Source organism: Myotis daubentonii, chromosome 5, assembly GCF_963259705.1.
Source record: "Myotis daubentonii chromosome 5, mMyoDau2.1, whole genome shotgun sequence".
In the NCBI taxonomy this organism is placed as follows: Eukaryota; Metazoa; Chordata; class Mammalia; order Chiroptera; family Vespertilionidae; genus Myotis; species Myotis daubentonii.
Window position 1 is genome coordinate 30,294,571 of NC_081844.1, and position 25,904 is coordinate 30,320,474.

At 49.9% G+C, this 25,904-nt stretch overlaps 2 protein-coding genes across 12 annotated transcripts in view; both read left to right on the forward strand.

Annotated features, from left to right (window-relative positions):
- The window catches only part of SAFB2 (scaffold attachment factor B2), a 41,379-nt gene extending 36,884 nt beyond the window's left edge, over positions 1–4,495 (forward strand). For 4 of the 10 annotated variants that reach the window (XM_059697027.1, XM_059697023.1, XM_059697025.1 and 1 more), the window contains 4 exons: positions 284–414; positions 3,476–3,588; positions 3,737–3,803; positions 4,100–4,495. In XM_059697027.1, the coding sequence (XP_059553010.1) occupies positions 284–414; positions 3,476–3,588; positions 3,737–3,803; positions 4,100–4,250 (462 nt within the window). In that variant the 3' untranslated portion in view covers positions 4,251–4,495. Of the gene's footprint in view, positions 1–283; positions 415–505; positions 1,895–2,800; positions 3,010–3,475; positions 3,595–3,736; positions 3,804–4,099 lie in introns of those variants that run through there. The other 6 variants (XM_059697032.1, XM_059697026.1, XR_009452985.1 and 3 more) reach the window with 5 other exon arrangements.
- A 17,254-nt stretch (positions 4,496–21,749) lies between these two features.
- On the forward strand, positions 21,750–25,422 carry TINCR (TINCR ubiquitin domain containing). Of its 2 annotated transcripts, XM_059697052.1 has the most exons (4): positions 21,750–22,079; positions 23,692–23,748; positions 23,982–24,071; positions 24,634–25,422. In XM_059697052.1, the coding sequence occupies exons 1-2, from the start codon at positions 21,820–21,822 to the stop codon at positions 23,696–23,698; spliced, it is 267 nt and encodes an 88-aa protein (XP_059553035.1). In that variant the 5' UTR covers positions 21,750–21,819; the 3' UTR covers positions 23,699–23,748; positions 23,982–24,071; positions 24,634–25,422. The 2 variants fall into 2 exon arrangements, with proteins under 2 accessions (XP_059553035.1, XP_059553036.1); XM_059697053.1 differs by lacking the exon at positions 23,692–23,748.
- The last annotated feature ends 482 nt before the right edge of the window (positions 25,423–25,904 follow it).

Consider the following 25,904-nt stretch of genomic DNA (forward strand, 5'->3'; position numbering starts at 1 on the left):
ACCAGTGATAGAGCTGTAGGGACGCTCAGTTCTCAAGCAAGGAACCAAAGAGCTCTGCCAAGAGCCCCTCTGGTATTGTCAGGGTCACAAACAGAGCATCCAGCAACTAGCAAGATTCAGAATGGGCCTGGGCAGGTCCTTTCAGAGTGGCCAGAGGTGCTGTGGCACACCCTGGCCCACCCCAGCAGTGTGTATAGGTTGACAGGCCTTCCAGAGATGAACCTGGGCAGGCCTGTAGGGAGTGAGAAGATGGCTAGAGTCACCCTGTCCTTTTGCCTTTCAGCACTATTCAGATGACCGCCATGGCCATGGAGGACCACCAGAGCGCCATGGCCGGGACTCTCGGGATGGCTGGGGGGGCTACGGCTCAGACAAGAGGATGACTGAGGGCCGGGGGCCACCACCTCCACCCAGGTTAGTGGGCAGGCCATGATGGTGGTGGGCATCTTCCCTTGGCTAGAGGCCCGCCCCTCTGAAAGTGAACTGTCTGCGTGCATTTTGCCAGGTTGCCTGCATCACCCCAGTTATGAACATCTGTATCACAAGGCCCCTGCCTGCTGAAGGAGACATCCCTGAAGCCTTTCTTAGATTTGTCCCCCTAGACCAGCGGTTCTCAACCTGGGGGTCGAACAACCCTTTCACAGGGGTCGCCTAAGACCATCGGAAAACACATATATAATTACATATTGTTTTTGTGATTAATCACTATGCTTTAATTATGTTCAATTTGTAACAATGAAATTGGGGGTCACCACAGCGTGAGGAACTGTATTAAAGGGTCGCGGCATTAGGAAGATTGAGAACCACTGCCCTGGACAGTAGAGAAGCTTTAGTCCCCCACATCTACACACACACACACCCCAAAGTTGTCTTTAGGAATTTTGAAGGCCAGCATCTTGGATACCAGAAGGTTCTACTTTATCTCTCGTGGAGTTTCAGGTGTTCAGTCTGATAGATTAATGCAAAGTGTGCTCCCCGAGTGACCTACTTAGCACTCGGTCTTTAACATTTAAACCATTTTCCTTAAATTCCTGTGGGAAAAACAAATGAGAGAACTCTCTTTCTCAGACTGGAGATAGCCCTGAACAGCGTCACTGCATGATTGGGTGCTGTCACCTGTAGGCAGATATTAGAAACTTTTGGGTCTCTTTGGGGAGCAGTTTCTCATTTGCCCTCCTAGACGTGTTGGGGGCTCTGGTGGATTCCTAGGCCTTGTCTCTGAGCACTGGTCAGCCCAGTGGCCAGTACACTTGTCATTCTAGACTCAGCCTTGGTCTTATCATTCCTGGACAGTCATGATGACTGCTGGGACCATATTTGGATTTTAATCTCCCAGAATTTCTGCCTGAAACAGTTTTTTTAAAAATATGTTTTTATTGATTTTAGAGAGAGGGGCAGGGAAAGGGATAGAAAGAGAGAAACACAGATTGGCTTTCTCCTACACGATCCCTACTGGGGATTGAGCCCACAACCTGGGCATGTGACCTGACTGGGAATCAACCGGTGACCTCTTGGTACATTGGTTGACACTCAACCACTGAGCCACACCAGCCAGGCTCTTTTTCAAACAGCTTTTTTGAGACATAGTTCACATGCCGTACAGTTCACCCGTTTAAGTGTACAATTCGCCGTAGCCGGTTTGGCTCAGTGGATAGAGCATCGGCCTGTGGACCAAAGGGTTCCGGGTTTGATTCCCGTCAAGGGCACGCACTGGTTGCAGACTCCTCCCCGGCCTGGGCTCTGGTCAGGGCTCGTGCAGGAGGCAACCGATGGATGTGTTTCTCTCACGTCAATGTTTCTCTCTTTCCCTCTCTCTTCCACTCTCCCTAAAAATCAATGGAAAAATATCCTCAGGTGAGGATTAAAAATACAAAATAAATAAAGTCTACAAATTTAGTGGCCTTCAGTATGTTCATAACAGTCTATTTTAGAATATCTTCACACACCAAAAAAAAAGTCTTGACCTGTCCCCATCAGCAGTCATTCCCCATCCCTTCCACCAGCCCCTGGCAATCACTAACCCACTTCCTGTGTTTCTGGATGTGCCTGTCCTGGACATTTCACACAAATGGAGTCACATTCTTTATGGCCTTTTGTGTGCAGCTTCTCTCACTGTGCATCATGATTTCAAGTTTCATCCACATTGTAGCAAATGACAGTGCTTCATTCTTTGTTGTTTTAATTTATTGCTTTGAAAGAGAGAAACATTGGTTTGTTGTTCCACTTATTTGTACATTCATTGGTCGCCCCTGATATGTGTCCTGACTGGAGATTGAACCCAAAACCTTGGTGTTTCAGGGACAGTGCTCTAACCAACTGAGCTACCTGGCCAGGGCCTTTTCTTTTTCTTTTTTTAGTTTTGTGAGTTTATTTGAGCCAAACTAATAACATATGCTGGGAAACAAGATCTCAAATGCTCCCACTTCACTCCTTTTCGTGGTCACGTAACGTTCCCCAGTATGGATGGACTACGTCTTGTGTATCAGTTCATGAATTGATGGACAAACACATTTATGTACAGGTTTTGTACATATGTTCCCTCTAGACACCTTGGAGTGGCATTGCTGGTTCCATGGTCACTAGGAGTTAAACCTTTTGAGGAACCGCTGCTGTTGTTTCCCCCGGAGGCTCCCCCATTTTCAGTTCCCACTCGCCGTGCGTGAGGGTCCCAGTTTCTCCACATCCTCACCAGCACTTGTTACTGTCTGTCTGTCGTTGTTTTTTGTTGTTTTTGTGTGTGTGTGTGTGTGTGTGTGTGTTTTTAATCCTGACCCGAGGATATTTTTCCATTGATTTTTAGAGAGAGTGGAAGGGAAAGAGAGAGAAACATCAACATGAGTGAGACTCACTGATTGGTTGCCTCCCACACACACCCCAATCAGAGCCGGGAATTGAGCCTGCAACCCAGATACATGCCCGTGACCAGAATCAGACACCTGACCAGAATCAAACCCTCAACCTTTTCAGTCCAAGGGTCGACACTCCATCCACTGAGGCAAACCTGCTAAGGTGATCTTTTTGTTTTGTTTTTTGGGGGGTTTTTTGGGTTTTTTTTGAGAGAGAGAGAGAGAGAGAGAGAGAGAGAGAGGAGAGAGAGAAACATCAATTTGTTGCTCCACCCATTTATGCATTCATTAGTTTCTTGTATGTGCCTGACCAGGGATTGAACCCACAACCTTGGCATATCAGGACAACGTTCTAATCAAATGAGCTACCTGGCCAGGGCCTGTCTGACAAGAGGCATGGAGTAGCTGGGATGGGGTGCGTCTCAGTCATCTGGTTGAGATGTTACCGATGCTCAACACCTTCTTGTGTGCTTATTAGCCATGCGTGTACCTTCGGAAAAGTGTCTGTTCCCATCTTTGCCCACTTCCCTCAGAAACAGTCGGTACAAGGTGTGAAGGCTGAAGCCATGCCACAGCCTTCTCTAAAGGCATACTGGCACGTATCTACTTATTTTTTCCTTCCGTTGCAGAGGTGGACGTGACTGGACGGAGCACAGTCAGAGGCTAGAGGAGCACCAGGAGCGTGCCTGGCCAGGCATGGTAGAGGCAGGCACGGCAGGCCGGGAGCATGCCAGGTGGCTAGGTATGGGCTAACTCCTATCCATGAGTGAGGGTGGGGGGCTCCCAGGAAGGGTTGTCCAGTTCCAGAACTCTCCACAGGCCAGCCTCCCCCCAGCTTTTCCAGGGACTTCCAAGAAGGGAGTGTTTGCAGACTCTTTCTTCTCTTCCAGGTGCTGAGAGGGGCCTCTCTGGGCCCTCAGGGACAGGGCACATGGCCAATCGGGGTGGAATGTCGGGGTAAGAAGTTTTGTCCCCGGATAAAATTGATTTGTTCCTGCTCCTCACTTCCTCTCCCCTTTTTGCATGTTTGATCAACTTGCTGAGTTGAATGTTTTGAAAACAAACCCCCAAAGCAGCTCTTGGTAACTAGTGCAAATAACACTCTCCAGGGACCCGGAATGTGGTCTGTAATTAGGATGTTTCTCACCTGGAAAAAGCCACGCGGGCTCTGAAGGCTGCAGAGCTGCGTGCCGCCAGGTAATGGTGAAAATGTAAAGCACTTCAAGGGGACAAACGTGTGCCTTTGTTCCTAGGCAAGGCGGCTTTGCACAAGATGGGCATTCCCAGGGCCACGTGGTGCCTGGTGCAGAACTGGAAGATGGAGCACTGGCCGGCCAGGACCGGGGCAACAGAGTCCCACCCCCCCACCCCCATCCTTACCCCCACTTCACTCGCCGCTACTAAACCCCACTCCCTCCGCGTGTTCAGGTAGGCAGATGCACTGTTGAATTTCTTAGCCAGTTACCTTGAACTTGTGGAATCTTTTAAGAAACAAAAACAAATCCTGCCACCATGTTGTAGCTCGGTAATATGTGAACTCATTTTTTTTTTTTTTTAAATAAGCGTGTTCTTGTTCTGCCATTTTTGAGAAGGTTTCTGTGATGAGGCATTCCATTTTTCATTAATAAAAGTTTACGGTTCGCATTTCAGTGTGTGTTGTGGTGATTACAGAGCAAAGAATAGTACCGACCTTCAGCAGCAATATTGCACACTTGGGTGGTGGCTGCCAGCTCATCATACTTGAATTCTCCCAACCGTTGATAAAGTGGGCATCATCTCCCCATCTGAGAAATAAGGAGCCAGGTGCAGGGGTTAGGTCACGCGCTTGTAGGTGGCAGAGCTGGGATGGGAATTGGGAATTCTTCATTGAGGGGGAGGGGTGTGTGTATTTTGGAGCCTCTGCCCAGTCACTTCACTCCTTGTGCCAGAGTGCCCGGGGCAGCGTCCAGTGATGGTGTGAGGTTTGGGGGCCTGGCTAAGGGATGGGCACATGTGTTGGCCCTGCAGTGCTTGGGAGCTGCCCTCGGCCCCCAGAGCACACTGGCTCTTCTAAAAGGGCTGCCTCTTCTCGGCATGGGCTCAGTGTGCCCGATTCCATCATTTTTCTGGAAGTGCAAATTTACATGTGAAGTCTCCTCATTTGTGATAGAGTTGATTCCGGGTTTTTTCATTGAAGACTACAGAACAAGGCACCTGGCTGGGCAGAGGTGCCACATCACAAGTCCGAGCAGGTCCCTCCAGGGTGACACCACAGTGAGGTGCTTCTCTGCTAGAAGAGCAGTGGCACAGGCAGAACCGCCACAGAGAGTGGGTGACTGTAGGCATGTTGGGGCAGAAAAGCCCTATCCGTCATCTCATGAGTAGAGGTCTGGTGGCCGCAAGGCTGGGGCAGGAGGGAGGGCTCGCTTTCCACCATTCCTGGCCCTGGTCCGGTGTGGTAAGAGTTAATCCACTGTGCTGCCTACTGGGAACCTCAATTCCCTCCCCTTGGTAACTGGGACAGCCACCCCACAGGCCCCAAACAATTGCCAATTCTCCCTGAATACCCTGTGTTCCTGCTGGGCTGTTTAGTTTTAAAAGAGCAATCTGAAAATCCTCCCCAGCATCAAAGGCAGGCAGTGCTGGCCCCTCCGTGTCCTATCTGTTCGAATTGCTGCAAATAAACACTTTGTGAGCTTCCCCCACCACAAGGGTTCGTAGAGTCATTTTCCAATGACAGGTTGACAGGACATCGGCCCCATGTTGCGGACGGGGGACGACATGGCATATTGCCTCCTGCACAGAAGTCTGTCTCTGCAAGGTATAGTCTAGAAATTGGTATCTGGGCTTTCTGTTTGGGGCCCAGAAAGCCAGACTTAGCCTGAGGTAGTGGGTGAGACCAGTTTTTAGCTGTTGTTATGTAGATGTAATGGAACAATTACTCCAGCAGGCAGAGTTGCAACCTAAAGTGCCACCAGGACGCTCAGCTGGGGCACCGCCACCAAGCTGCTTGAGGAATCCTTGGAGACAGTGCAGGCTATTCCCCCTGGACAGCCCCTTCCTAGTTAGCTGGGCCTTTTTTTGTGAATCTCACTGAAGGTATTTTTTTTTTATTATTGATTTTTAGCGTAGAAGGGAAGGAGAGAGAGAGAGAGAAACATGGATGTGAGAGACACATCGATTGGTTGCCTCCTGCATGTGCCCTAACCAGGGCCTAGGATTGAACCTGCAACCCAGGTACGTGCCCTTCACCAGGAATCTAATCCTTGACCCTTGAGTGCACAGGCTGACACTCTAATCCATGTCACTGATCCATGCCAGCGAGGGCCCAGCTCTGTTTTATATAGAGACACAAAATACATTAGTTTGCTAGGGCTGCCGTAACACAGTACTGCAAACTATGTGGTTTGCAACAAATTTATTCTCTCCCAGGTATGGAGGCTAGAAGTTCAAGACAAGGTGTTGGCAGAGCTAATTCCTCCTGGGGCCGTGAAGGAGAATCTGTTAGAGGTCTCTCTCCTTGTTTATGGTGGTTGTTGGGCAATCTTTGGTGTTCTTGCCTTGTGGAAGCATCACCCCATCTCTGCCTCCTTTACCCAGCCTCCCTGTGTGTTTGCATCCAAATGTCCCCTATTTATAAGGACACAGTCTTACTGGATTAGAGTCACCCTAATGACATGTTACCTGTGTAAAGGCCTTATCTCCAAATGGGGTCACATTCTGAGGTCCTGGGGGCCAGGACTTCATATGGCTTTTCCCAGGGGTGCAACTTCTGGGTAAATTAGGAGAATTGCTTATTGTTTAGTACAGAACCTTACCAAGAGTTGCTCACCATTTCTGTGAGCAGAGCTGCTGGGGTCTCTGCCTCCCTGCTGATTCTGCCTGGTGGGCATTGTCAGAATAGGTAGGTCCTCACCATCGTGCTCAGTGTCCAACACTCTGTTTTTTCTGTCTGTGTCTGATATTGGTTGGAGTGTTTCTTTTTTTAAGTTGTGTGTAGTTAGGTTATATTCACTCTGATTTTTATTTCAGGAGAGAAAGGAGGAGGTGGAACAAAATATCTGTTACATAACAGGGGCTGCAGCCCTGGCCAGTGGGTTCAGTGGTTAGAGCGTCGATCTGCGGGCCAAAGGGTCGCAGGTTTGCTCCCCAGCCCTGGTGGGGGTACATGCAGGAGGCAACCAATCACTGTGTCTCACATCAGTGTTTCTCTCCCGCCCTTCCTCCCACTCTAAAAAACCAACGGAAAAATAAAAAGGACACTCAGGTTGTTCCATCCTTCGGCTTAGGTGAATAATGCCGCCATGAAGACAGGTGTATCTGCCGTTCTCCTGGGTGGATACTTTTCACTTTTGAGGAACCACCCAAATGTGGCTGCACCATTTCCTATTCCCACCAGCCGTGCACAAGCTTTCTAATTTCTCCACACCCTTGCCAACACTTGTTAATTTCTGTTTTTGTTTGTTTTATTTTGCTTTCGTTAATCCTCACCTGAGGATATTTTTCCATTGATATTTAGGGAGAGTGGAAGAGAAGCATAGATGTGAGAGAAACACATAGATTGATTGCCTCCTGCCCCAGACCCCGGGCCAGGAGGAGCCTGTAACCAAGGTACATGTCCTTGACCGAAATCGAATCCAGGACCCTTTGGTTCACAGGCCAATGCTCTATCTACTAAGCCAAACTGGCCAGGGCTGTTTGTTTGTTTTATAATAGCCATCCAGACAATAGAATACTATTGTATTCATCCTTAAAAAGGAAGGACATTCTGACACCTGCTACGAAGAGGATGAACCTTGAGGACATTATGCTCAGTGAAATAATCCAGTCACAAAAGGACAAATACTGTGTGATTGCATTCATAGGAGGTCCATAGAGGAGTCAGATCTATAAAAACAAAGTATATGGTGGGCTCTAGCCAGTTTGGCTCAGTGGATAGAGCATCGGCCTACAGACTGAAGGGTTTCCCGGGTTCGATTCTGGTCAAGGGCACATGCCTGGGTTGCAGGCTCGATCCCCAGTAGGGGGTGAGGCAGCTGATCAATGATTCTCTCTCATCATTGATGTTTCTATCTCTCCCTCTCCCTCTCTGAAATCAATAAAAATATATTTAAAAATAAAATACTTAAAAAAAAAAGAAAAGAAAAGAAAAAGAAAGTTTATGGTGGGAGCCAGGTGCTGGGGTAGAGGGATGAGTAGTTAGTGTTTAATAGGGACAGAGTTTCAGTTTGGTAATATGAGAATGTTCCGGAGATGGATGGTGGGGATGGTTGCACAACATTGTGAATGTACTTGATGCCATTGAGCTAAACACTTAAAAATGGTTACATTTTATTTGTATTTGATCACAATTTTAAAATAATTTTAAAGGTAGGGGATCTGTTAGATATTAGGAGTGAGAACCACTGGGGTATAAACTGAGAAGCCAGGCTCAAGAACCAGACTGCTTCGAATCAACCCACCTGTCTGTCTGCCCACAGGAAGTTACTAGTTTTTCTCTGCTTTGGCTTCCGTAACTGAAAGAAGGGAATAGTGATAGTATTTACCATAGAGGGCCTTTGCTACGATTAAAATAATATAGCCCTGGCCAAATGGCTCAGTTAGTTGGGGTTTCGTCCTGTACACCAAAAGGTTGCAGTTTTGGTTCTGTCAGGGCACATACCTAGGTTGCAGGTTTGATCCCTGGTCAGGGCGCATATGGGAGGCAACTGATCAATGTTTCTCTCTCATTGATATCTCTCCTTCTCTCTAAAAATCAATAAACAGCCCTAGACAGTCTTCAGGCTTGATTCCAGTCAAGAACATGTACCTTGGTTGCAGGCTTCTCCCCAACCTGGGCCCTCATCGGGGCTCGTACAGGAAGCAACCAATTGATGTGTTTCACATCAGTGTTTCTCTTTGTCTTTCCCTCGCTCTTCCAGGCTCTAAAAAGCAATGGGGCCTGGCCGGCGTGGCTCAGTGGTTGAGCGTTGACCAGGACCCAGGAGGTCATGGTTCGATTCCCGGTCAGGGCACATGCCTGGTTTGCGGACTCGATCCCCAGTGTGGGGCGTGCAGGAGGCAGTCGATCAATGATTCTCTTTCATCATTGATGTTTCTATCTCTCTCCCTCTCCCTTCCTCTCTGTATTCAATAAAAAGATATATTTCCGCCCTAACCAGTTTGGCTCAGTGGATAGAGCATCAGCCTGCAGACTGAAAGGTCCCAGGTTCAATTCTGGCCAAGGGCATGTACCTTAGTTGCAAGCACATCCCCACTAGGGGGTGTGCAGGAGGCAGCTGATTGATGTTTCTCTCTCGTGGATGTTTCTAACTCTCTATCCCTCTCCCTTTCTCTCTGTAAAAAAATTAATAAAATATATTTTAAAAAAGAAAAAAAAATGTTAAAAAGAAAGATATGTTTCCTTTTTTTTAAAAAAAAAAGCAATGGAAAGAATATCCTCTGGTGAGGATTAAGTAAATAAATAAGTAAATAAATAAAATAAACATCCTCCAATGAGGATTTTTTAAAAATTAATTATACTTACGAAGCTCAGAATTGCTCCTGGCACGTAGTAAGTGCTTAATAAATGCTGACAGGCACTGAGAGTCCCTGCAGAAATAGAGCCCAGGATGCTCATGTTTTACAGGAGACCTGTAAAAGGAGGGGGGGGGGAGGAAGAATTTATTGGCTCCACAAATCCAAAAAGAAGACTGTAAAATCAGAATTAATGCCTTATCAAGTGTCCCCACATCTACAAAAATGTGTCAACTTCATCAACTGCTAAATTTTGTATTCATAAAGATTTCATTACATTTCAAAACAGCTCCTAGGTTAAATTTTCTCACTTTGTAGGAATTCCCACGCCTGCACGATGATTGCCAGGCTTACATTGCATGTGTTACTTTTAGTCAAAAAATTTCAAATGCAACGTTGTAAAAAGGGCTTTTTACTTTTTAAAAACACATCCACAAAGTCGTTGGTTAGTGGGGATGGGGTGACTTTTAACTGGCTTCCAGGTTGAGGGGCGATGTCTCTACTGTGAAGTATCACTGTCCCTCTCTTGGCCACATGGTCCAAGATGAGGCCCAGATGTCATAAAGAGTCAAAAACAAAATAAAGACTTGGCCAATCCACCTGGGATGTAGTAGACACAGAGTAGTAAATGCTTACTCAATTTATGAAGAGGAGACAGAAAATACATAATTATTCTGTATTTTCAAGTTTTCAGATGGCTTCGTCTCTTGGATGGCCTACTGGCGCTTTTGAGGCCTGGTAGAAAATTCCTCTAGTTTGAAGTGTTATGGGGCCACTAGATCCTGTGTCTTCTGGTGTCGGCAGTAAACACCGGGTGGAAGACTATCTGCTGAGATTCAGAGGGAGCCCCTCAAACATGATTGGACGTGTGCAACAGCAAGGCTGCCATGACTGAGACGGGACTGAGGAAGGTGGAGGGAGGTGCTTCTTGAAAGTGCACCTCCTGCTCTGGCCCAGTAGCTCAGTTGATTAGAGCATCTTCCCTATATGCCAGCGGTTCTCAACCTGTGGGTCGCGACCCCTTTGGGAGTTGAACGACCCTTTCACAGGGGTCGCCTAAGACCATCGGAAAACACATCTATAATTACATATTGTTTTTGTGATTAATCACTATGCTTTAATTATGTTCAATTTGTAACAATGAAAATACATCCTGCATATCAGATATTTACATTATGATTCATAACAGTAGCAAAATTACAGTTATGAAGGAGCAACGAAAATAATTTTATGGTTGGGGGTCACCACAACATGAGGAACTGTATTAAAGGGTCGTGGCATTAGGAAGGTTGAGAACCACTGCTATATGCTAAGGCTGCAGCTTCAGTCCAGGTCACATACAAGAAGCAAGCAATGAGTGCATAAGTAAGTGGAACAACAAATCGATGTTTCTCTCTCAAATCAGTAAATAATTTTTTAAATGCACCTCACTCCACCTCCAGCAGGTCTGACACTTGGATTTCCCAGGACCCAAGTCAGACCTGCTGGTTTGACTCAGGCCCTACCTCCAGCCACTCCTGGGATCCTGACGGTTGAGAAGTGCTGGGATGGTGACCCTTTGGAGGAGGCCTCCATGAGGGCTGGGTGACTTCAGACCAAACTAGGCGGGAGAGTTCCAATCCCAGCTCTGCCCTTTGCCACCTGGATGGCCTTGAGTCCTTCTCAATTTTCTTGTAAAATGGGCAGGGTGATTCGGAGGATGTGAGAAGACGATGAATTTAAAGTGCTTCACACAGTGTGGGCATGTAGTAGGCGCTTAACAAATGGTTGTAGTTGCTGTTAATTCTTCTACAAGAACCAGGTCTAAATTAGGCTGTCTGCCTCATTGCCAAAAAGCCCTCCCTCTAAGGCAGCGGTTCTCAACCTATGGGTCGCAACCCTTTCACAGGGGTCGCCTAAGACCATCCTGCATATCAGATATTTACATGACGATTCATAACAGTAGCAACATTACAGTTATGAAGTAGCAACGAAAGTAATGTTATGGTTGGGTCACAACATGAGGAACTGTATTTAAAGGGCCAGAAGGTTGAGAACCGCTGCTAAGGAGTAAGTGTGGCCTTAAGATGTGAGGAAGGGGTCCATTGGGAATCCATGTCCATCGTGGCAGCTGTAATCTATGATACTGCATGAACCATTTTTAAAACCAAGAGGCCCCACGTTTGGCCTCTTGAATGCTGCATGCTGCGGGGTTAAGTGCTGGGAGCTGCTGATGGCCTCTTGCCGCTTCTTCCAGTTCTTCAGTCTTACCTACCTCATGCCAACCTGCTGAGAAACTGCAGGAGCGCCCCACATACCCAGCCACAGAAACCTCGAGTTAGGCCCCACAGGGAGGCTCATAAAAGGCACTGAAGCTTCTCCTGCATAGTTGCTGCCGGCCACGGCAGACCAAATGTTTACAGACTCAGCTGAAATGAGACCCAGCAGGGTAGATTTCACAAGCAGCCCAGAAAATGTCCCTTCAGCCCCTGTCCCTGGAAAAGCAGGGCACAGAGAGGGAAGAAGCCCACTTGGCCAAGCCCCCTCTCACCCCCAGCAAGACAAGATCAAAGATCTGGGCTCAAGAGTGTACCTATGAGCCTCTTCTAGCTCATTCATTCATTTAGCAAACACTTCCGTGGGCATTTCCTGTGTGCTGGGCTCTGCCAGGGACACAGCCATGACCATAACCAAGACAGACCTGCTCTGTGGAGCTCAATGGATGATTTCAAGGATGGGATGGAATAAGAAAGAGAAGAGATTAAGAGGCTTCCTGGAGGAGGTGACTGGAAGGGCATTCTGGGAGAGGGAACAGAATGTGCAGTAGCCCCAGAAAGGAAAGGGTGCAGCACCTCAGAGCAAACAGGCGCAGGGGAGACATGGAGTCAGGCAGAGTGGCCTCCAAAGTCTGGGTGATCAGGGATCAGGTGTCAGCTAGCGGGTGATGTGGGGGGGAGGAGATCCCTGCCCTCTTAGCAAGGTTCAAGGGTGACTGTCCCCTCCCCTCTCTGGGACCGTCCTTGCTTGGGGATCCAAATCCTCACCATCCCCACACCCCCTTCCCTTGCAACCAGCACTTGCCCCCGTCAGGGAGCCAGCAGCAGCCAGCCCTGGGGAAGGGGTGAGCCACAGTGGCCTCATGGGCCTCTTCAATAACTGAGCCAGGCCCCTCCGATCATCCCTCCCTGCGTATCCCTTATTAGCCGCATCCTCTGTCCTCTGCTCTGCCCTTGTCCAAACAGAGGCTGGCCAAGGATAAAGCAGGGGACCACGTGCTCCTCCAGGTATGAGGTCCCCTCCCCAAAGACCAGAACATAGGAGGTAGGTGTGGCTGGCAGGCGAAGCTGATGAGGTTGGTCATCACACCCCACCCGGACTGAGTCATGGCGACAGCCTATGGTGGCAGGAAGCGCCAGGATGATATCACTGGGGGACAGGGCACCGAGGATGTGGCTAATAAGAGGGGTGCATAGGGAGGAGTGATTGAAGAGGCCTTGGGCTCTGGCAGTGGGGAAGAGGTGTGAGGCGAGAAAGAGAAAGAGAGATGGAGAGCCACAGAAGACGAGACAGAGCTGGAGAGAAAGAGACAGAACAGAAAGAAAAAGAAGAGAGAAGAGGCTGAGACACAGAGAAATAGAGACACAGATGCAAATAGAGACATAAGCAATCACAGATGAACACAGAGGGACCCGAGACCCACAGAGGTGTTAAGCCACTGAGCTGTCATGCCCCCTGTCCCTTGTACCCACCAGGTGGCGTTCGAAAGCCGCGCAGCCATCGCTGCCTAGCGCCTCCTTAGCAGGAGGCTGGGCCCCAAGGAGGAGGGATGGAGGTGGAGGCTGGTGCGGGGTGGGGGTGGAGAGGGGGCCTCTCTAACCTGGCCATCCCAGGCCAATGCCCTGGGGAGGGGGGTGCATGCCTCATGTGTATATCTATGCTTGTTTGGGGCTGTGTCTGTTTTGGTCTGTGTGCTTTTTTTAATATATATTTTATTGATTTCAGAGAGGAAGGGAGAGGAAGTGAAAGATAGAAACATCAATGATGAGAGAGAAGCATTGATCGGCTGCCTTCTGCATGCCCCACACTGGGGACTGAGCCCGTAACCCGGATGTGCCCTGACTGGGAATTGAACCGTGACCTCCTGGTTCATAGGTCAACGTTCTACTACTGAGCCACACCAGCGGGGCTGTGAGCGCTTGTTTTGAAGTGGGTGTGTCTGCATAGGTCTGGGAGTGAATGTTCACACGTGTCCTTGAGCGTGTCTCTGGGGAGGAGAGGTGACTCTCTGTGTCTTCCTGTCTCCAGACCCACAGAAACCTGCACTACCTCTCCATTCACCTTCCCCGGCAGCTCTGTGTCGAGTCACCGAAAGAATTAGAGAACTGAAACATTTATGGAGCACTTTCTGGTGGCGCCCAGAGTCTGTCATGGGACCCCCAAGGAAAGGTGACAGGAGACAGAAACGGGTGTTCATGGAACAGACTGAGCAAAATTTAGGTTCTACTAAACCTCAGCACCTACCGTGTGCCAGGCCCTAGAGGGCTACTTTTAAGCTGTGGACTCAGTTTCCTCGTCTGTAAAATGGACCTGATATTAGCATCTACCTCATAGCTTTGCTGTTAAGTGATGGAGTTGAGTTTTGTAAATCTCTTTAAACACTGCCTGGCATAGCCTAAGGACTCAGTAAGTGTCAGAAATCACTTATAACTGCAAGCACATCCATTAACCCACGGGTCAGTGGGAGCCCCTGAGAATCCTCCCCGCACTGCTCAGGATAAGAGGATTGTCTTAAAGACCTAACAAGGTGGATGCTCAGATGCCGCACAGAAACTTCCCTTTTGGTCTAGCTCACCGGTTCTCTCAGTCAGTGTACAGAAAAATGAGATCATGATAGGTGCTGTTTCAGGCGTCAGGGACTGGGCAGTGAACAAAACAGACAAAAATCCCTGCCTTCGGGGAGTTTCTGCTCTCGTGGAAACAAAACACAATAAATGAAATTGATTTGTCACTCGACAAAGGTGAGTCATTATAATTACTTATTCTCCATCAAAGGCTTTCAATGCACTTTGCCATTTTACCTTCCAGAAAGATGGTACTAACTTATTCCAGCAACAGATGTGTCTATTGACTTGCACCCTCACAGAACTTAATATCTTTTTTTTAAATATATTTTTTATTGATTTTTTACAGAGAGGAAGGGAGAGAGATAGAGAGTCAGAAACATCGACGAGAGAGAAACATCGATCAGCTGCCTTCTGCACATCTCCTACTGGGGATGTGCCCGCAACTGAGGTACATGCCCTTGACCGGAATCGAACCTGGGACCCTTCAGTCCGCAGGCTGATGCTCTATCCACTGAGCCAAACCGGCTTCGGCTTGATATCTTTGTTGAATATTAGAGGGGGGGAGAATCCTAGGGTGATTAAACACTTTTTCATGTGAGTCTTTACTTTATGATTTCCCACCTATGTCTTTTATTTTTATTATTTTTTAAAAAATAATATACCACTTTTTTATTTTTTTAAAATGGTACAGCCACTTCATATTTATTTATTTATTTTAAATCCTCACCCAAAGATATTTTTCCATTGATTTTTATTTTTCATTATTATTTTTTTATTGATTTCAGAGAGGAAGGGAGAGGAAGAGAGAGAAACATTAATGATGAGAGAATCATTGATCAGCTGCCTTCTGCACGCCCCCTACTGGGGATGGAGCCTGCAACCTGGACATGTGCCCCTTAACCGGAATCAAACCTGGGACCCTTCAGTCCGCAGGCTGCTTTAGCCACTGAACCAAACTGGCTAGGGCTGTCTTTTATTTTTAATCTTAATTTTTTTCATGTTAATCCTCACCTGAGGATATTTTTCCCATTGATATTTAGAGAGAGTGGAAGGGAGGGGGAGAGACAGAGAGAGAGAAACATCGATGTGAGAGAGAGACACATAGATTGGTTGCATCCCCCATGGGCCTGGACCAGGGCCAGGGATCGAGCTTGCAACCTAGGTATGTGCCCTTGACCAGAATCAAACCCGGAACCCTTCAGTCCAAAGGCCGATGCTCTATCCACCAAGCCAAACCAGCTAGGGCTATGTCTTTTATGTGTTCAAAGTGACATCCATGTTCTTTGCATATCTCTGTTTTTATTTCTCTCTAATGACTCTTTATATATGAAGGATGCTACTTTTGAACATGTTGTTAGCAAGTAGCCTTTGTTTTTAATAGAGCTAGGAATAACATAATTTACCATCAGGGACCACCATGAGCCCTCATTTACCAGGTATCCTAGCAATGAATTTCTTATGAAATTTCTTTGGAGTGGGACACATAGACCCAAGAAGTAGTAGCGATGAAGAGAACAGTCTGACCTGAGATAAGACCTCTCTTAGCTCAGGATTTGTGTCCATCTTCTAAAATAGATTCCACATTGCCAGGGACCTTTCTAACACAAATTAGATCAGGCCACTCCCTTGTTTCAAACCCTCCCATGGCTCCCCATTGCTCTTCGAAGAAAATCCAAACTCCTCCCCATGCCCTTCTCAAAGCCACCCTTTCCACGCCACATTTCCCTTTGGGTACCGAATCAGGTAGAGGCACCTGAGCTCTCCTGCTAACTCATTTCTGCCATGTCCCAGGGGCCCTGCTTCACCTTCCTGTGTGGCTTCGGGGAAGCCTCCGTTTTCTCGTCTGAGAAACAGAACAAAAGTACGGACCTCATAGGGTTGGTGACAGGGACCCAATGGGGTAACTGATTGGAAAGCATGGAGGGATGTCCATTTGCTTTTTCCATAACCTTGTTAGCATCTCTTCCTGGGGAAGGAGAGACATTGGCAAACAGCTGCCTGGGGACTCACTTTCTTGATCAAAGTGAGGATACAAAGTTAGTACTATTACTGAACCAGGGAGGACATACCCTTCAGGGCTCAGGGAGTGCACAGGATCTGGTAGGGATTGTAGGGAATTCGTGTCCCGTCCACAGAGGGCCCACCGCTGACACTTGGATTGGGGGCCCAGTAGAGCTCCAACCTCTTACATGGAAACACTCATTTACCAATTCTGTGAAACAAAAACAGCCCTAGCTGGTTTGGCTCAGTGGCCAGAGCGTGGGCCTGAGGACTGAAGGGTCCCGAGTTCAATTCTGATCAAGGGCACATGCTTGGGTTGCAGGTTTGATTCCCCAGTGGCGGCTGATCAATGAGTTTCTCTCATCATTGATGTTTCTATCTCTCTCTCTCTCCCTCTCTGAAATCAATAAAATGTAAAAGAAATAAATACAACAAAAGCATCGTGTGGGCCTCTGGGCTTGCAGTTTGAGAGACTGCTGGCCCAAGGGAACAAGTCTAAGAACAAACCTCTTCTGGCCCTGGCCAGTGGGCTCAGTGGTTAGAGTGTTAGCCCATGCACCAAAGGATTGTGGGCTCGATTCTTGGTCAAGGGCACCTACCTGGGTTGCAGGTTTGCTCCTGACCCGGGTGGAGGCATGTGTGGGGGGTAACCAATCGATGCGTCTCTCTCACATTGATGTTTTTCTCTCTCTTTCCCCCTCCCCCTCCCTTGCTCCAACTCTCTCTAAAAATCAATGGGGGGCGGGGGGGCAGGGGACAAAACTCTTTTGTGTCACAAGAGACTAAACATCGCCCTAACCGGTTTGACTCAGTGGATAGAGCGTCGGCCCTCGGACTGAAAGGTCCCAGGTTCGATTCCGGTCAAGGGCATGTACCTTGGGCATGTACCCAGTAGGGGGTGTGCAGGAGGCAGCTCATGGATGTTTCTCTCTCATCGATGTTTCTAACTCTCTATCCCTCTCCTTTCCTCTCTGTAAAAAATAAAATATATTTTTTAAAAAAAGAGTGACAGGTCAGAAGCAGATTTTTTTTTTTTTTTTTTTTTTTTAAAGAGAGACTAAATATCTGTGATTCCAGAATTTGGCCAAATTCAGTGGATATGTCACCCGTAGGGGCAAACTGGCACAGCACTCCCCCTCCCTTCCTATCTGCCTGCAGTACTGGGGGACACCAGCCCCACCCACATGTGTCCCTTCTGCTTCAGAGGACCCATGCATTCTGGCCCGTTTTTAAAACCTGTTCTTCTCACTTCCCACTGATCCTCTGATCTCCCTCAGAACCTTCCCCAACATTCCTTTGCCCCCTAAGACACCCAGAAGTGACCTGTGTGTTGATTACTACCCGGAACCCTGACCCTTCTACTAGTGAGCCCTGGATTCTAGAATGTTCATGAGGAGGGGTGAGCATTCTGAGGGTCTAGAGCAGCTGTGGGCAAACTACGGCCCGCGGGCCGGATCCGGCCCGTTTGAAATGAATAAAACTAAAAAAAGAAAAGACCGTACCCTTTTATGTAATGATGTTTACTTTGAATTTATATTAGTTCACACAAACACTCCATCCATGCTTTTGTTCCGGCCCTCCGGTCCAGTTTAAGAACCCATTGTGGCCCTCAAGTCAAAAAGTTTGCCCACCCCTAGTCTAGAGCGCCAGGCCTTCCAAGATGCTGGGAGTCCGCAATTTCAGTGATCCTACGGTTCTGAGCCTCCCAGGTTCCAGAACTCGGGGATTCTCCAGCTTGTCCCTGTCCGCCCGGCTCTTCGATAATTGCCCCTGACAGATAATAGTGTCTCTGGGCAGAAACCATGATTCCTCTAATCCAGCAGCCCAAGCACAGGGCCTGCTGCCCACAGCCACCTGGCTTTCCCTAACAGCTTAATGAGAAAGTCAGAATTAATTGGAACTGGCACCCAACACTTACAGGGCTCAGTGTGGCCGGCTTGGCCTCCATATGTTAAAGCCAAGTGTCCCTGGGCCTTGCTCTGATCTATCCTAGACATCAACAGGTATGACACGTGAGGCCTGGAGCTTAGCCTGATAAGGGAGGTGGCTGGGGCCGTGATGACCTGGTTCTGCAGGTAGAGCCAGCCTGCTCACCTTCCCTGGAGAGAGCGCACACCCTCGTTCTACCACGTCCCTCTGTCTGCCTCAGTTTTCCTCCTTCGTTGGATGAACCAGCCGCATGGTTTGCTGTAAATTGCTCAGTACATGCATTGTGCTGGCTGGAATCCGTCCTTGCCCCCCTGGGGAGACTCCCAGAGGGACAGAACTGGTTTATTATTTCAAGAGCTATTATCAGAGAGATTATACTACTTCACACTCCAAACCCCAAATTGTGCGATGGCTCTTTTCCCCAAACCCCAGCGACATGGTGAATTATCAAACTTTTTCACCTTCAGCAACCTAACAGATTTCATTTTAAAAAGGTATTTCATGGTAGTTTTATTTTATATCTAGTTTACCGTGAGTGAAAATGACTTCCTCTCATATGTTTAGAAGACACTGTATTTCCTTTTTTTAAAAAAAATGTATTTTTATTGATTTCTGAGAGGAAGAGAGAGGAGGAGAGAGATAAAAACATCAATGATGAGAGAGAATCATTGATCGGCTGCCTCCTGCACACCCCCTATTGGGGATCGAGTCTGCAACCCGGGCATGTGCCCTTGACTGGAATTGAACCTGGGACCTTTCAGTCCACAGGACGATGCTATATCCACTGAGCCAAACCAGCTAAGGCCTGTATTTCCTTTTCAAAAACTGTTCATATGTTTTGCTTTTTCTATTGGCCTTTTGGGCATCATTGAGCTTTTGAAGCTTTTTACATATTAAGGAAATCAGCCTTTTCTCTATCAGTCTTGGAAAAGTTTTCCTGACTTTGTCTACTGACTGTCTAGTATTTGTGTGTGTGTGTGTGTGTGTGTGTGTGTGTGTGTGTGTAAGAATTTTATATTTGTTTGTAGTCAGTTATTAATCTTTTAATTAAAGACTTCAGGGTTTAATGTCATGCTTTAACAAACTAGGATTATTATTTTTAATTCCCATGTTTTCTTCGAGTAGTTTATAGTTTGTCTCTCTCTCTCTCTCTCTCTCTCTTTTCTGGGAATTGTAATCCATCTGGAATTTGCTTTTAGCCACTTTCAAAATCTTCATGTGAAATCTCATGATTGTGTAAGAAGCTTCATCGTCAGCGGACAATAGCGTGAGTGTTGAAGCCAAGTGGCTGGGATTCAAATCCTGGCTCTGCCATTTTCGCTGTGTATTGCCAGGGGAACGGTGCATCCTCTCTGTGCCTCAATTTAGTCGTCTGTAAAATGGCGGATAACAGCGTCATGTGAGAATTAAGGGACGTGTTCTATTTTTAAAAATATGTTTTATTGATTTTAGAGAGAGAGAAAGAAACATCACTTTGTTGTTCCGCTTACTTATGCATGCATTCATTGGCTGTTTCTTATATGTGCCCTGACCTGGGATTGAATCGATAACCTTGGTGTATTGGGACGGTGCTCTAAGCAACTGAGCTAACCAGCCAGGCCAAATTGCATTTCTTTCTGAATATCCTCTTGAAACTAGACAACCAATGGGTCCAGGCTGCCTGTCACTACTTGAGCCAATTCAGCAGAGACAGGGTTGATTCATATATGAGCGTTTATTCCAGTACCGCCAGCAGTATGGGAGAGCAGCAGGTCATCCACAAAAATCTGCTCTGCAAACCCCCATAAACCAGCTGCTTATATCGAGTGGGACTAAGATTACTTGGGGAAGAAGGGGTTGCAGGCATGGGGAAGTAGGCTGTGGGGGCTGGGTGGGACTCCATTTTTTGGGCACAAAGGTTGTTAATCTTTCCATGATAATAGGCAGTTCTTGACTGAGAATGGACCACATTCCAAGGTGGACTCCCAGGTCCTGGGTGGGGATACAACTCCCAGCCAGGCTAGAATGTCCTTTCTTTAACCAGAACAAGGCAGTCATGGTTAACAGAGCATGGTTCATATTTCCCATAACCATAGCTAGTCCCCAATATTCTATTTTTTGCCCCTCACACTCTCAGCATAGACAATTATCAGTGACTGTAACATTTCAGTAACATTTCTCAGTGCTCTACCCTCAGTCATTTCATCCTCATAACAGCTCCATTGGACAGATGGGAACATGGAGGCCCAGGGTTGTTAAGTTCCTTCCTGGGATCTTTCAAGGGTCAAGGTCGGGGTTAGAGCCCACACTCTGTCCACTGCCCCGTTCTGGCCTCAGCCTCCCTCTCACCCTCCCTCCTGCCACTGCCGGAGGAGTTCCCAGGGGGCTTCATCTTAACTGGCTTCTAAGTATAGACTGAATCATGGAGGTCGAGCCAGCATCCTGGAGACCCAGAACTGGTCAGTCCTGTCCTGGCGGGTAAGACAGTGGGCAGGCACAGACAGCAGGCAATCAGGGAAGGCTTTTGGGAAGAGGTGTGACTGGGGAGGCAAGAGGAGCCTGAGAAAGGGGTTGCCAGGGAGGGGGGACATAGGATTGGGGATGGGTGAGCCCCTGCTCACAAGCCTCCTGTGGCTGCCACTGACCACAAGCCTTTACTCCTGCTTTCCCCCCACGAGGCACACACTGAACTATATAGTTGGTGATCGCGGGAAGGTGTCTCCTTGGTGGGAATATTGAACTCCTATTCATCTGCCAAAGCCCTAGCACCAATGCCTACCCCGTCTGGGAAGCCATGCCCACATACTGGCCTTTCCCAGCCTGGGTTCTCTCCTCCTACTTAAGCCCTGACCTCATAGGGCTGGGAGTGTCTGTGTCCAAGTCTGTATCCCTCATCCTCAACTTGGAGACCCTTGAGGGCAGGGTCCTAGGTTGTGATGTCTCTGGTGCTTGGCATTGCCCAGCCCAACCAACAGAGCAGATGCTGTTTGAATGTGTCTTGAAGGAAATAAGGGAATAAATGAGTAAGCGATGAATAGAATTCGAAATCACTTATTTCCCTCTGCCCACAGCCCTCCAGTGTTCCCACCTCCCTCAGGGTAAAAGCCCAAGTCCTCCCCAAGGCCCACATGGCTCTGTAAGACCTGTCCCTCATCACCTCCCTGACCTCACCTCCTCCCTCTCTCCCCCTTGCTCACTCTGCTCCAGCCACCAGGGCCTCCTAGCCGTTCCTCCAACCACCAGGCATGACCCTGCCCCAGGGCCCTTGCATGTGCTGTTCCCGCCCCGTCTGCAGCACTCTTGACCCTTTGCTTGACTGACTCACTGCTTCTCGCCTTCAGAACTCAATTCAAATGCCACCTCCTCAGAGAGATCTCTCTTGACCTAGATCTCTGAGAGATCTCTCTTCCCTTCCTTCTTCTCCGCTCCCTAGCCCTTCCCAGGACAGGGTGCATTGTGATGTGTTTCCTTATTGTGGGTTTTGTTCGCGGGTATCGGGGCGCTTCCAGGAGGCACTTGATGCATCAGTGCATGACCGGAGGGGTGTCTGCGGGTGGGGACGAGGGGCCCTGGGTCCGCCCTGCCCTCGGTCTGCCCCGCCCTCAAGGGACCTCCCTCGGGCACAGCGGGCGTGGCCAGGCGGGCGGGCGGGGCGCGGCGGGGGCGGGCTGCTCGTCCTGTCGGGCGGGTGCGCTGGGCACGAGGGGCCGGGGCCGGGGCCGGGCGGGGAGCGCCCGGCGGGCGCCATGGAGGGGCTTCGGCGGGGCCTGTCGCGCTGGAAGCGCTACCACATCAAAGTGCACCTGGCGGACGAGGCGCTGCTGCTGCCGCTCACCGTGCGGCCGCGCGACACGCTCAGCGACCTGCGCGCCCAGCTGGTGGGCCAGGGCGTGAGCTCCTGGAAGCGCACCTTCTACTACAACGCGCGGCGGCTGGACGACCACCAGACGGTGCGCGACGTGCGCCTGCAGGACGGCTCCGTGCTGCTGCTCGTCAGCGACCCCAGGTGGCGGGCCGGGGGGGGGGGTCCGGGGTGAGAGTGGGTCCGGGCTGGCAGAGGCAGGCAGGGAACCGGAGGGCCTGTGGGGGTGGGGGAGGGGAGTGAGTCAGGGCCTGGCTGGGGTCCGGGTAGGTGGGACGTGGGCGGGCGGGTAGACCAGGGGTCCTTCCCGGCCCCTGGAGCGCCTTCTCCCCCGGCCCGGCACTGCCCTGGTGGGCACCGGCTGAAACGGGAATGGAGGGAGGCAGGCACCCAGAGACGCCAGGAGGGCGGCTGGATGCCCCCTGCCTGCTTCCTTCTTTTCTCTGCCTCTGTCCGCCTCTGGCCTCCCCTCCCTTTCTTTGTCTCCCCTCTCTGCGCGCTGCTGTCCTATTTATTCCACTTCCCATCATTCTTTCTGCCTCTCTATGGCTCTGTCCATTTCTGTCTGGCCATTCTGTCTGCTCTTTTCTCTGTCTCTCTTTCCCTACGTCTCTCTCGGTGCATGCCTGTCTCTGTTTGGCTCTGTCTCTGTCCTTCTGAGTCTCTGGTCCTTCCTTCTCTCTTCATCCATCTCCCCCACTACACCTGCCCACCCGCATTCCCATCCTGACACTTGCTGCCTCCACTCTGACCTGGCCATCTGGAGTCCTGGCCAGGGTGACCCCGAGGGAAGGATCTCAGAGGCAGGGGGAGATGGTGGGACGGTGCAGAGAAGGGCTTCTGGGCCGTGGGAAGAGCACACATGGAGGCCTGGGGCTGCCCTGGGAGGTGGGGGAGGCTGGCAGGGGCTGGCCACAGAGCTCCACCTTGGAGATGTTGGGCAGGGGACACACTGGAGCCGAATGTGTAACCCTGGAGTTCATGGGGGTCGTGCTTGTCGGGCCACCGAGGCTGGTCTGCCAAGCCTGGGTGATGTTTTGAGAGCAGGAGCCTCAGATGCTGGTCCTGGAGACTCAAGGTGTGTGTGTGGGAGGAAGGATCTCAGGGGCAGGGGGAGACAGTGGGATGGTGACTGATGGGGGTTGGGGGCTTGGGCTGGGAGAGGGTGTTCCCGGCAGTGCACCTTATTCTACAAGGTCTGGAAGCTGGATGACCCCAGACATCCACACACCATAATCACGTTCAATACGCAATAAGCATTTATTGAGTGCCTACTGTGTGCCAGGCCACGTGCTGGGCACTGGAACCCAGTGGGGACCCAGACCAGGCCTGCCCTCACGGAGCAGACATGAAACCAAATAAACATGATTAATGTCAGATTGGAATGTTTTACACCTTCCTCCTTCCCTCCCTCAGCTCCTTCAGGTCTTTGTTCAGATATATAAGTCCTGGCAGAAATATATATATATTATTGATTTCAGAGAGGAAGGGAGAGGGAGAGAGAGATAAACATCAATGATGAGAGAGAAACACTGACCGGCTGCCTCCTGCACACCTCCTTACTGGGGATCGCAACCCCGACATGTGCCCTGACTAGGAATCAAACCGTGAACTTCTGGTTCATGGGTCAGTGCTCAACCATTGAGCCACACCAGCCAGGCCTCATCCCTGCTTTTATCTTTCTCTCTGACACTTACCAACCCCTGACTTCTCTATATTTTTCTAATTTGTTTTTTAACTCCATCTCCTCCAGCAGACTATAAACTTTACGATGGCATTGTTGTTCATCCTCTTCACTGCTGCCTGGCACATAGTAGGTGCTCAATAAATATTTGTGGAATGTATGGTCTGGAGGGGAGGAAAGGGCTGGCAGAGCACTTTCCTGGAGCCCTAGCAGTTCCTGGATGCGGGGGAGAAGGCCTCTGACTTGGGGGTAAGTCCTGGCAGACGTGGGAAGATGCATCAGCCGGACACTGAGCAGATAGGTGAGCACGGAGGTGAGGGCTGTGTCCGGTCTGCAATCTGTGTCTTCCTGTCCTCCTTCAGGTAGTCTGGGTTGGAGGAGGTGGAGCCATGACCGAGGGGACCGAAGATGCTGGCTGAAGGAGCAGGCTGGGTGGGGGACACCTTCGGGAGGTAAGTCATTCCAGGGACCTTACCTATTGTGAGGACCACAGTTGGGGGGAAATGAGGCCCAGAGAGGAGAAGGGACTCACCTCTTTTGAGTGTCACCACCCCCGCCCCCAACTCCAAACCCCTGTGCTTTTCACCCCTTGGGCAAGGACACTCCCCTTGCCTTCTCACTTACCTTTACACTAACCGCGTTGCCCCTAACATGAATGATGTTGCCCAGACTTGCTGTGTGGCTTTGGGTGAATGACTGCCTCTCTGGGCTGTCACCCGCCTCCTCACTTTGTACTCTTTGCCTGAATTCCCGTGGCTCCCACCAGGTGGCTCCAGACAGCCAAGCTCCCTCTAAGAATGGCTGGCTACCTGTGGCTGGAGGGCCATCCTTGTCTCTCCTGGGGGGCACCAGGCCCGTGGGGAAGGAGGGAATGACTGCAGGCGTTGCTGTTCACACCCATCGGGAGGGGATAGTAGGGAAAAGGGAAGAAGGAAACCTGGCCAGAGAGCTGGTGTTTCATGCTCCTAAAGGCCTGAATTGAGATTGTCTTGTCCACCCCTCCTGCTATTCCAGGTTCTGGGCTCCTAGGGTGGACAGTGAAACACTGGCCTGACCAGCTGATGCCCACTGCCATGGACAGTCCTGAGGGAGCCCCACTCCCTGACACTGAGCGAGGACATTGTCGCCCCAACCCAGCCAATCAGGTTGTACTGTGTGACCTGAGGCCATGCCGCAGGAACCACTGTGCCAGCTTGGGCAGCATGTGAAGAGAAGCACAGAGGAGAGAGGAGAGGAAATCAGGCAGCACCTCTCCCACCTTGTACATTCTCTTGGCCCAAGCTGTGCCCCTGCGAAAGGCACCTTCCACACCCCTCTCTGCGGCTCCAGCCCAACTGGAATTCCAGCCTCCTCCAGGAAGTCTTCTCGGATGCCCTCCTGCCCAGCCAGTGAGCACCGCATCCTCTTGTGGGTCCCCACGAGCTCCTCTACTGTGAACAGCCTTGGCTGTGGGGTATAGCCAGTCGCTCAGGAAATCTCAAATGACTGAAGGTGGAGGCTGGGGGACGCAGCCCGCTCCCCGTTCTCCAGCGGCGTTCTGTGTTCTACCCTTTTCCCCAAATATCTCCTCTCATTGCATCTGTGCCCGCCCCCTTGGCGTGCCCTCCCTTAATGCCTTGCCCCCTGCCTGCTGCATGGGGTTTCCTGGTTGTGTCGGAAGGACTCTGGTCGAGTAGGCAGAGATCTGGGGGCCCCTGTGCCTGGGACAGCACTGAGGCTTGGGTGGTAATCTTTTCTTTTTCTTTTTCTCCATTGCACTCATTTGTATTGTGACAATAAAGCACGTTTCTGCACAGTCCCAGATGCCGACAACAGCTCCTTACTGTTGGCTGCAGCCGCTCACCCTGCTTTCCACGCTGAGCCTGGTGTCACGGGTGGTGATTTTGAGGACATTCCAGGCAGTGTGCTGTGGGAATTCTGGGCACAAGATCCCCCAGATAGAATGCGGAGCCTCAGTTGGATCTCTGGCCTGCAGCCGTGTGGAGTCTGGTCCTTTGTGCAGACCGGGAGGCTGGTTGGGGGTGGAGGGTCGGGCCACGCGTGGTGTGGCGTTCACGCTCCAGCTGCTGGCCTCGAGCAGGGAAGAGGCACAGGAGCCTGGGAAGAAATAATGTTTTAATTAAGAAAGAGTCATGTTGGCCGCAAGGCCCAGAGCGGAGACAGGTAGATAAGACATCATGCCTGTGGCGCTTGGGGGCCCAGGGACACCTCCTTCCAGGGCCCAGCAGGGAGGTGGGGCTTTTTAATAATCATCCCAGCTCAGGTCCGCAGCAGCTCCCTGCCAG

Excerpts from the sequence above, each read along its gene's own strand:
- TINCR (XM_059697052.1), top strand. The coding sequence starts at position 21,820 with ATGGAGGGGCTTCGGCGGGGCCTGTCGCGCTGGAAGCGCTACCACATC.